The following is an 11,535-nucleotide window of genomic DNA, read 5'->3' on the forward strand; positions in this document are numbered from 1 at the left end:
TGTAGGTCTTTGGATTTCATGACTTGGAATACTTCTTTCCAGCCCCTTCTTGCCTGTAAGGTCTCTTTTGAGAAATCCGCTGACAGTCTGATGGGTACTCCTTTGTAGGTGACTGTCCCCTTATCTCTTGCTGCTTCTAGGATTCTCTCCTTCATTTTAATCTTGGCTAATGTAATTATGATGTGCCTTGGTGTGTTCCTCCTTGGGTCCAACTTCTTTGGGACTCTCTGAGCTTCCTGGATTTCCTGGAAGTCTTATTTCCTTTGCCAGACTGGGGAAGTTCTCCTTTATTATTTGTTCAAATAAGTTTTCCACTCGTGGCTGTTTCTTTCCCCCTTCTGGTACCCCTATAATCCGGATGTTGGAACGTTTAAAGATGTCCTGGAGGTTCCTAAGCCTCTCCTCATTTTTTTGAATTCTCATTTCTTCATTTTTTTCTGGTTGGATGTTTTGTTCTTCCTTCTGGTCCATTTCATTGATTTGAGTCCCAGTTTCCTTTCCATCACTGTTGGTTTCCTGTGCATTTCCCTTCATTTCAATTAGTTTAGCCTTCATATGTTCCTCTAATTTGTGACTATAATCAACCAGCTCTGTTAGCATCCTGATAAACAGTGTCTTGAACTGTGCATCTGAGAGGCTGGCAATTTCTCGGTCGCTGAGAGTTATCGGCTCTGGGGCTTTGAGTTCTTGAGCCATCTTTTGGACTGTTCGTGCCTGTTACGTATCAGGATCGGAGCCCTAGGTGTTCACCAGAGCAGGGCAACTCAGTCACTGGGTTGTGACGCTGTATGTGGGGGCGGGGTCAAAGAGGAGCAATGGCGGTTCCGTCTACCGCCGTCAGCCCTCCACCACTGGGTTCGCCGGCTGGGGCCTGCGCAGTCCATCTCACTGTGCGCGAATGTGCGACCGCAGTCAGTCTGCCCCAGACCCCGACTGGTTCTGGGCTGCCTGCGCGCCTGGGTCTGGGGATCTTTCCTGCCCGACCCTGCTCCGCTGCTGGCTCCACCCCTCTTACCTTCCCAGATGAACGGTTCGTTGTTGTCAGACTTCCGTATAATTCAATTTTCTGTTCTTTGGCTGTGTCGTTGTTCTCCAAACCTTTGTTGTATTCAAACTTGGTTGTGGGAGAAGGCACAGTGTTTCCACCTATGCCTCCATCTTGGCGGAAGTCCTACATCATTTGGTCAGTATTTGAATAGCCATGGACTCCATTCACTAAACTGTAAGTTTAGTTCAGAATTACTCAGTCTGTGTGAGACCTAACTTCTTGCATCCCCTGATTTCTTTTTTCAAAACCTACTACCACCTGTACATAAGCTATAAATAACATTTACATAATGTATGTTATGCTGTGTAAGGCCACTGACCTATTCACATTTCTGAAGAACCTTAAGTTACCCATTCATAGAACTCATGCAGTTCATTTTAGTGTGGTAGCTATGCATTGCCTGCACATTTTAGATTAATAACATTATTTCCCTCATATGATGATAATAATGGGCAATGTATTGATATTAAGTCCTGTGTGTCAGGCACTTGCTATGCATTTATATAAATTATTGCTGATCATCATAATGACTGTAACTTAACCACCATTGTTGTATAAAAAAAGACAGTGTAGCTCAAAGAAGTTAAGTAATTTGTCCTTACCTACCCATAAGTGGCAGGTGCAGAATTTGAACCCAGGTCTGCCTATTGCCAAAGCCTGTGCCGTGGTTGTATCATTTGATGTTCTGTCCACATTTCTGATCCCAGAATAATTTGTATTTATTTGCTCACTTTGGAATACCCTAAAATAGTTCTGTAACAAAAACCTATAAATTAAATTTGATGTTAAATTATAAAATAGTGTTTGTGTAACACAGGTCTAATATACCTTTTAGGTTTTTTGGTTTTTGTGGGGGTTTTTTTTGTCTGATTCTAATGGATATAATTACTGTTTGGGGAATTATTCTGTAACCAACAGTGCAGCTAAATTTATGTCTTAAGAAATCATGTTACAGGAGCACCAGAAAAGCATGTCAATGCTGAAGTGTCTGGTCAGAACACAAAGGCACTCGCAGGCAGGAAGGCACATGTGACTGGCCCGTGCGGGTCTACTCTGAACATACAGGTCCTGCTCTATCAATGTTTCGGGGCTTATTGATAATACAACATTTCTCATTCTTCATTATCTCTTCCATTTACTACCTGCTCCCAGAGTGATCGCTCGTCTCTCCCCAGTGAGTGGTGCCATTCTCCCGTGAGATTGCCCTCTACCCCGTGATCACTGTATTGCAGCCAGACAGACAGAAATGAGAACGCGCCCGTCATACATGTGAGGGGCTCCTGGGGCTCTGTGTCCCCCGTACCTGCCCCTTAGGCCTCACCTGCATCTTGAATTTGGTGGGAAGGTAGCTTCTGCACAGCAGCTGATGCTTATGTTCACCTGTGGTTCTTTGCAGCGTAATTGGACTCCCAGGAGAAGAGGACTGGCCCAGAGATGTGGCCCTTCCCAGGCAGGCCTTTCACTCAAAATCTCCTCAACCTATTGAGAATTTTGTAACAGATATTGATGAACAAGGCAAAGACCTACTTCTGGTAAGTTCAGGCGATGCGGAGCTGATCTGCACTGTGCTAACAAGATACTTGCCCTGTCCACACTGGGCGGTGGGGCTGCATCACGTGCCACCACCTCACAAGGCACAGGCCACGATCTCCCTGTAGCTCTCATTTCCACACCAGTAGCAGCTGGGGCTTCTGATTCTGGAATGTCTTCAGTTCCTGTAGAAAGAGAGTCTGACATACATACTTTTCAATTCTTTAAGTTTGAACCTTCATTTGAATGTAGCTTTTAAAGGCCTCTCCATCCACATAGACATGTGCTTCTAATAAGTACTGAATGTATCATGCACGTATGAAATACCTCGCTGAAAATGAGGACTTCAGCATCCTGTTTGAGACTCAGATCGTAATACTTGACCCTTTACATAATTCCCTGTACTTAGCAGCCAGAACAAAAGGTAGGGGAGTGTACCTACTGCCCTGCTCTCGGTGTCTGGAGCCCAGTGAGTAATGAGTAGATCCTTTCCCACTGAAACTACCTTGCTATCTGCTCCTAGACTGGGAGGAGCCAGTGCTCCCATTCCGTCAGTGTGTTCTGAATCTCAGATACAGACCTAAGAGTCTGCAGGACTTAATAGAAATGCTACGCTTCAGCGCTGTGTGATCGCAGCCAGTGATTGGCATATTTGCAGAGCCATGGATTTTCCCTGTGAAACTTATAAAGATTTTTTAAATGTACTTTTGGAGGAGAAGGGAGGGAGAAAAGGAGGGAAAGAAATCTCGACACAAGAGAGAAACATTGATTGGTTGCCTCTCCCAATCACCTGGACGGGGACTGAACACACAACCAAGGCATGTGCCCTGACTGGGAATTGAACCAGAGACCTTTTGCTTTGTGGAACAAAGCCCAGCCAACTAAGCAACACTGGTCAGGGCCCAATGAAGCTTAACTCCATCTTCACCTCATGGTGGCTCATTCTCTGATGCTTAGGCAACAACTCCCTCCACTGCCCAGTTATGGATAAAGACAGTTATATTTCCTCCCCATTGTTTATTTCTAAGATGCTCACTAAGGCCTACATCCTTTGAAATAAATTAACTAGAAGGGAGAATATTCGCCTAGACCAAGGCTCACAATATATACACACTTGCTGACTCACCTGTTTAGGAAAATTTTTTCCTTGGTTTCAACAAGAGACATATACTTGCACTAACTTAAGAAAAGGGAGTTTGAGCCCTGGCCTGGGGAGCTCAGTTGGTTAGAGCGCCATCCTGATATGAATGCATAAATAAGTGGACAACGAAATCAATGTTTCTCTCTTTCTCTGTCTCTCAAAATCAATAAATAAAATTTTAAGTTAAAAAAGAAAAGGGAGTTTCATGTGGCCTGGAAATGGAAAGTTGTTCAGAGTGTAAATGCTTCGTATCTGGCCCGTGCATCACCTGTTCTTAGCAACTCTGCCCTAAATGCCTTTTCTTCACTTCATTGCTTCTTTTCAGTTGTACCATCTGCTCCCCTTAACTCTAACTGGTCCCTTACAGTCAGAACTTCAACCTACTCTTGAATTCTTTCAGCTGTAACCCCCACTGCTAACATTTGCAGCGTCAGTATTTCCTACGTCAGATTCCTATCCTAAAAGGCAGAATCCTGCTGACACACCTTACCGTTTTGCCAAGCTACTGGTCTAGGCGGTGGTGCTGGGAAGGAGGAGGGATCATGTGGAATTCATTATAGCCACCATAGGCTTCCTTGTCAGCAGGAACTTTGAATGAAATGTTCCTCTTAGAAAAGGACTCTGGACAGACAGTCACAGGGATGAACTTTAGTGATGAAATATTTAACTGCCTCAGCTACCGGATTATCCAAAGTTACCCAAAATAGCTCCTAGTTCCAACATGAGCAGGAATCGGCAAGAAGAACTTAAAATGTAAAGATGACAGACAATGTCATGTGCTCATTTCGGGTGGCCGCCCTAGCAGTGGTGGCTTTTCAGATCAGACGACACACTAGTGCTAGACTGGAAAAGTAGCAGGAGACAATCGAAGAAAAAGGAACTAAGAAACGTACCAAAGAGAAGAGGAAGAATCAAGCTGAATAAGAAGCAGAGCCAGTGGCACCAAGACTAGAGGAAATGTAAGCATAAAACATAACATCCACAGGCATTCAGAGGGGACAGCCCCAAACCTCACAGCTCAGGACCCTCTGAAGCTGCCAGAGGGACGCAAGCTAGAGCTGGGAAGCAGGAGAAGATGGGCCATGTGGTACAAGACAGACAGCTGAGCCCGAAACAGTACCTGTTGCCTCTACCGAAAATTACTTACTAAGGAAGAAGAGTGAGCACTCTTTTAGGAAGTTTGTGTTGTTTAAGAAACAATTAACATTTGAAAATTTTGCACAGTAAGAGTTACTCTTTGTTTTTATCTGAAAAAAAGAGGATGACTTTATATAATGCCCCCTTCGTATATGCATGGATATATATATACATCCACATTTACAAATGCTCTTACGTACATGCCCCATACGTAACATACAGCAATAAGACAGTTCAGGGGAAGAATTATTTTTAACAACTAAAACCTACACATTTTTATGAGTTCTGTCCCCTTAGTCATGATTCATTTGGAAGGCTGAATATTTATTCCCAATGTGATGCTCTTGCTGAAGAAAAATGTATAGAGTTCTTCTGTCTAACTGCTTTCACAGCCTGAGGTACATTTTTTTGGGTCCTTGTATTTAGTCTGTTTTTGCTGCATAACAAATAATGAAAAAACATCTCTCACTAGCATATAATGATAAGCATTTTTTTTCTTGTACGTGGGTCTCCAAATTGGCAGTGAGAGTTCTCCAGCCTGAGGGTCAAGTACAGATCTTCCCATGTGTCGTATTCAGGGGCCCCGGCTGGAGAGACTTCATTCCATAGAGCACGTTTTTGTTTTGTTTTGTTTTTTTCGTGGTAGAAGGGGGATACTCCCAGAAGGGCAAGCAAAACATATGGTGCCCCTGAAGGCCCAGGCTTGGAAGAGCTACCCTGCTACTTCTGTCTACATTCCTCAGGCCAAAGCCAGTTAAATGGCCAAGGCCAGCTTTAGTAGAGGAAGGGATACTGCCACCGTCGGGGGAGGGAAGGGCAGAAAGGGAATACATGCTGAAAACTGTTCAGAGCCACTATAGTATTCAAGTCTGGAGTGAGTTGTAATTCCAAAAGTTCATTTTAATAAGTCAGTAATTTGGGGAAGTAAATTTCCTTGCAGAAACAGTATTATTACACAAGATTTTTTAGTTCTCAAGCCAGCCAGATGCTCTATTGGTGTAGGGCAATAATAGAACTTAGCCACTTTTTCAGACAGTATTCCTCTAGGACATAATATATAAGACTTCCAACTTGAGATTCTCACACACCCCCACGTTTGGCTAAGGATTTCTCCTCCTCTCTACCTTCTGTCCAACTTTAAGCCATCACTATAGTTGTGCGGACAGGGCTTCCTCCCAAAGAATCCTCTAGGGAATAATGTCTCTGTATCTTGAACATGTTCCCACATTTTTTCTTTCCTATGTTCTGGAGGTTAAATTGGCTGCTTCCTTCTCCAATGCCACTACCTAATTTTCTCCTTCTTAGAGTCTGGAAAGAGAGAACTCAAACCCAAGAATTTTGCCCCAGCTTTCCTGTCCTTTGAGTGAGAATTCCACCCTTCCTTGTAGAACTTTTCTCAAGGTGTTTATTGCTCTTAGAGACAGTAGAACCATTCAATGAACAAGCTCTGTCCTCTGCTCGTCCTTTCTCTCTCTGATGTCAGAAGACACTGTGAGAAGGCTAGCCAGCATCCATGGACTGGGGGGGAGCTCAGGATAAGGAAGATTTCAGGGGACCCCAAAATTCTGAAATTATATGTAGAATTTCCCAATTGTACGTGTTTTTTCCTAGGTCAGTAGCATTCAGCAGAACTCCCTAAGAGTGGTCTGCATAGCCATGCTAGTGTTAAGTCCTTAGGTTACATAAAAGATTCAAATTCATAGACATGTCAGCTGCCCATCTCACTTCAGCAGACCCCGCGTCACAAGGAAGGAAAAGCTGGTATAACGTCTCTGTTACTAGTCAACTCCCAGGGCAGTGGGTGGATCTTACTCATCGTTAATGAACGCTTGCCACTCACTGCAGGTGTTGGTGGAAGGAGAGGAGGGGGATTTGGAGGAACAAGATCACCCGGGGTTGCATTAGAAATGGAGCTGAGACCAAGGAAACTTTCTGACTAATTGATTAAGAATGGACAGTTTGGGAATGGAGGTTGCTGCTCCACAGGTTCACCTTTTCCTCCTTTCACCTTCTACTTGCACTTGAATTGACAGCTTGGAATAGAGTTGAATGACTTGATTGAGTCTAATGGATTCCCTATAGGGATGCTGTTAGCCCATAGGACACCTTGATGGGAATTGGGAGAAAGGCATCCCCATAGGGTGATGCAGCCCTGGGGCATGGTGCGTGGCTTGCTAGTAGATCGGAATCATTAGTAGGGTGTAGGTTTTAGCCCTTACTTGCCCCCTTCTTAATAGAGAAAGTCTTTATTTCCTGGCTTGAAATATATTTGGTTTTTGTTGCTATCTTGTTTGGTTTTGATTGGAGGAATTTGTCAGAGACTGCTGTTTTGCTTTGGAGAGCAGTTCAGTCATTACCCTTTATACCTGAACACCACCTTGCCATTCCCACTCATTGACAATCCTTGGAGAACAGTTAAAGGTTAGGGTGAAGTCTCTGACTGCAGCACCAAGTTTGCTCGCATTAGAAAAATCACTACCTAAATAGGGTTATATGCGTACTATAATAACAACAACAACAACAACAACAATAATAATAATAATAATATCTTTTAAAGGACCTGGAGTGGATTGCAGAGAAATCCTGGGTAGTGCGAGTCCACAAGCAACCCCAAAGGGGTCGCCTTTTCCTGAGAGGCAGTTTCTACATTAAGGACATACATAGGACTAGTACTGTCTACAGTTTATTTAGTGTCCCTTGAAGTAGATATTCTTTCTCGTTGTAGCTACATGTAATTCATGGCAGTGAAAATGTACTCTATAATTGTATGAGCACATTTTTTAAATGGACATGTTTTATGTCAATCAGTTACTTTTTTTTCTTCATCACAGAAGTGCTTGACATTTAATCCAGCCAAAAGAATATCTGCCTATGGTGCCTTGTCTCACCCATACTTCCACGACCTGGAGAGGTGCAAGGAGAACCTGGATTCCCACCTGCCGCCCAGCCAGAACAGCTCAGAGATGAATACAGCCTGAGCTTCCAGCCACTGCCTTGAGCCGCTGACCTGGAGAACACCGCTGGTGGCTGATGGGTCCTGCTGCGTAAGCCATGCAGAGCTATTGAAGATCCCTGGCTGGAGACCTGTCGGCTGCTGTCTCCTGGACGGCTCTGCTTCTCCACGGAAACCAACTGTTTACCATTTGAAATCAATGCAAGAATGATTGCAGCTTTATGTTCATTCATTTGTTTGTCTGTCTGTTTGTTTGTTTCAAAAACCTGGAAAAATTCCAGAAGAGAAGCTGCTGACCAATTGTGCTGCCATTTCATTTTTCTAATCTTGGATGCTGCCAGTGTAGAGTGAGCAATCCAGGCACAGCTGAGTTATGATGTAATCTCTCTGCAGCTGCTGGAGCCTGATTTGGTACTTTGGAGTGAGCGTGTGTGAGTGAGTATGTGTGTGATTCTTGATCTCTTAAAAGTGTTACTTTCTGTAAACAGCAAGAATAATTGAATTTTAGAGACTCAAAGAGACCCATAAATAACAGGCATCTGTTGACTGAAGCTGATTCACCAGAATGGGCTTCTCAAATTAGAAAATTGAGCCTATGTCCTCAGAATTCCTTTTCCAGCCAAAAGTAGTAAATTTGTTAGTAGTAAAAGTTTCACTGTCTAGATGAAGTTTTATACACACAGCAAAGAGAAAAAATTCTAGTATCTTTTAAGAGACCTATTTTTTAAAGCACACATCCTATTTACTCTTCAAAAAGCAGAATTTACTCATTCTAAGTAAATTTTAACCTGTATATTATGCTTTATTGTTCCTTTTGAAAAAAAATACCCGATAAGCTCTTTCTTACTTGCTATATAGATTTAGGGAGTATACCTCAAGTAGATAAAATTGTCCAAAAAAATAGAGGAAAGCATTTATTTCTTGGTTTTAAATTTATTTCCTTTTTGTTGTGTTGGTTGTTCTGTTTTGTTTTTGATTCTAGCGATTTGTCAGAAACTGTTTCCTGGTTTGGTTTGGAGAGTAGTTCTCTGACTAGAGGCAGGAATGCTGTTTAAGTTTTCCCCACCTGTTACACTGTACTTCTTCCACAGTGCACTGCCTGTCTTCAAAGCATCCGTCTCATCTGTCCCCCAGTGCCTCGAATATATAGTACTGCCATTACACAGCTAATAACAGATCGCTTAAGCTGTTTGCACCCTTTCTGTCTTTCTTGCTTGCTTTCAGTGAACGTTTCGTAGATAGATTGAGAACATGGTGTAAGGCTGCAATCCCACAATCCTTACAGGATCTCCTGTGTTCTCGCTCTAAAGCCATCTTCCTACCTGGCATTCACTGTCGTTACCTAGGCAATGAGCACAGAAGACTGGTTCTTCTCTATCACCAGCAGATAGATTGCTTTAAACCGTTAACTGTGTTTTACGTTTTTATTGAATATATTGTCAGTGTAGTGTCTAAGGGAATATCTTTAACTATTTTTTTAGAAATAAATAATTACGCTACAGGATGATGTGGCCCCCTCTCCTAGGCTATCCTCGTTTCCGGTGCCTCGTGCACACTCCTGCTCTCTGCCGAGCCAGCCTGACTCGGGCATTGTGAACAGCTTTACTTCTCTTGCCCTTTTCTCTCTAGTGCTTTGTATTCCATACCATCTCTGCCTTCCTTATGTGTGATCAGTGCTCTTTTGGCTCTAATAACCACAACACAGAGATATTAAGTATGTTTAGGAAATTGTAGCTAGCTTTGCCTTAAGACTCATATTTTGAGTTCATGTGACAGTTAGGCCATGTTCAGGGTTAGGGTTTTCAAGAATGGACATTGCTTCACTCAGAAGACAATGTTCCAGCTGATGTTTATGCATAGTAAGCCTTACTGAATTCTTCACAGCTTAATATTGTGAAGAATTGGACTCTCTTGAACAGGAGAAAAATTAGAGTTTTCTCCTTGAGAGCTTCTTGGATCAGGAACCATTCATTTTTAATACATACATTGTTTAACATTGCTCTAATTCAGTAACTTGAAGAGCAGGAAAATTTGTGTGAAGCAAGATACAGATGAGAAGACAGGCCATGAGAATGTTTTATACGTTTCTTTATTGTGACACCATCATGTTTTGTCATCACTGTAAGTGCTTGAGATATAACGAATCCAGAGCGTGTAGGGCAAGGTGTATTTGCAGTCTGCCCTGGAAACCTGAGTCCTGCCTTTCCTTCGATCGGGGGCAAAATACAAAGACATTTTTGCAGATCTCTAGAAATTGAATTTTTAAAACTTGCCACACTCATTCATCATGAGCTTTTTGATTAGTATCCATGGTTAGTGTGAACCTAACTAGAGTTTTTGCTTTTGCAAAAGTTGTAAGTTTGCTTGAGAAAAATGCAGCTGTCTCTAAACTGGAATTTTTTTCAGCATTCTTTAGAATTTTAAACATAGCTCAACTTTTATTTCTAGCATATGCTTTGGGTGCATTTTGTAGTAGTGTTTATAAGGAAAACTTAAAACACAAACATTTTGTGTTTTTAGATACTTGGCTAATTATCCCCTGGGAGGCAGAATGAGAGGGCATCTCAGCCTCTCCGAACTTGTTAGAGTTATCCCGGCTGTTCCGTGATTGTGGCTTGTGACACTTCAGTGATTACTTTCTTGTTTTATGTCATTTACGTGAAGCTCAGTGCTTCTGAAATCTAGATCCCACACAAGCACACTCACTATTGGGACTCTTTGAAGCATATAGGAGAATACAAAGTTACTGGACACAACTTATTCTTCTGTGACATATGTTTTCAAACATCTTTGCCAAAAAGCTAGGTAGGAGGTGAGCTGAGAAGGTGAGACTGCCCCAGAATTATACTGAAGTAGCTTATAGCCGTAAAAATACAGTGACAGATTTGAAAACACATTTGAATTTCTTTGTAGGAGAGGTACAAGAATGGGCATGATAGTTCCTCTGTGATACTCCTTCCTGGCAGCCCGGGCATTGTGGGAACTGTAGTGAAGCTGTCAAAACCTACATTTAAAAAGAGTAAAGGAGAAACCTGCCCACTTAGGCATCATAGCAATTGCGTGGCAGAAGGTAATAAAGACCTAACCTTAGAACCTTAGAAACACAATTTCTAAGAGCTTGTAAGAATCCAGTGGGTCGGAGCCACCCACTCCATCTCTCTTTTGAAGTGGATGGGAACTCAGAGAGCAAAGAACCTGTTTTGGAGGAAAGCTCCGGGCCATCCAGGCCCCACTACTCCTGATTTTTTTCTCTGGAAACACACTGTGAATGACAGCCTTTTCATTTAGCCCCAGGTGACTTACTCTAAATAGTTCAAAACATTCACCTTAAGAATAGAACCTTGGCCTTTTAGTTTAAGTAAAAATGAAAACTTCAGAATGTCCAGGATGTTAATATCTTTAAAAAAACTTGCACCTTATAATAGAGTGATTATAGTTTGACTGCTGGGTGTGGTACTATCCATAATGATGAGAAAAAAACTTAAATTGTACCAAACATTTTGAATCTTAAATTATGTATGTAAGTTGAGCTTTTAACTAACTATAGCTGCTTCTCCTAAAAGTAGTGCCTGTAAAAGTCAGTAATGGCTTCCATTCTGCAAATTAAATCATACGAGTTTCCCAATATCATAAACATTAAAATTCTCTCCAAAGAATTTTTTAAGTGACAGCTTGACTATTTTTATGATAAGCGTATGAGAGTGCTTATCATAAAAGATGTGTGAA

At 42.2% G+C, this 11,535-nt stretch overlaps 1 protein-coding gene across 2 annotated transcripts in view; it reads left to right on the forward strand.

Annotated features, from left to right (window-relative positions):
* Positions 1-11,163, forward strand: part of CDK6 (cyclin dependent kinase 6) — a 226,133-nt gene extending 214,970 nt beyond the window's left edge. For both annotated transcript variants that reach the window (XM_037066054.1, XM_037066055.1), the window contains exons 7-8: positions 2,445-2,580; positions 7,688-11,163. In XM_037066054.1, coding sequence (XP_036921949.1) covers positions 2,445-2,580; positions 7,688-7,834 — 283 coding nt within the window. In that variant the 3' untranslated portion in view covers positions 7,835-11,163. The remainder of the gene's footprint in view (positions 1-2,444; positions 2,581-7,687) is intronic.
* The last annotated feature ends 372 nt before the right edge of the window (positions 11,164-11,535 follow it).

Source organism: Sturnira hondurensis, unplaced genomic scaffold (assembly GCF_014824575.4).
Source record: "Sturnira hondurensis isolate 20B ecotype Veracruz unplaced genomic scaffold, ASM1482457v3 Scaffold0016462, whole genome shotgun sequence".
Taxonomy (NCBI): Eukaryota; Metazoa; Chordata; class Mammalia; order Chiroptera; family Phyllostomidae; genus Sturnira; species Sturnira hondurensis.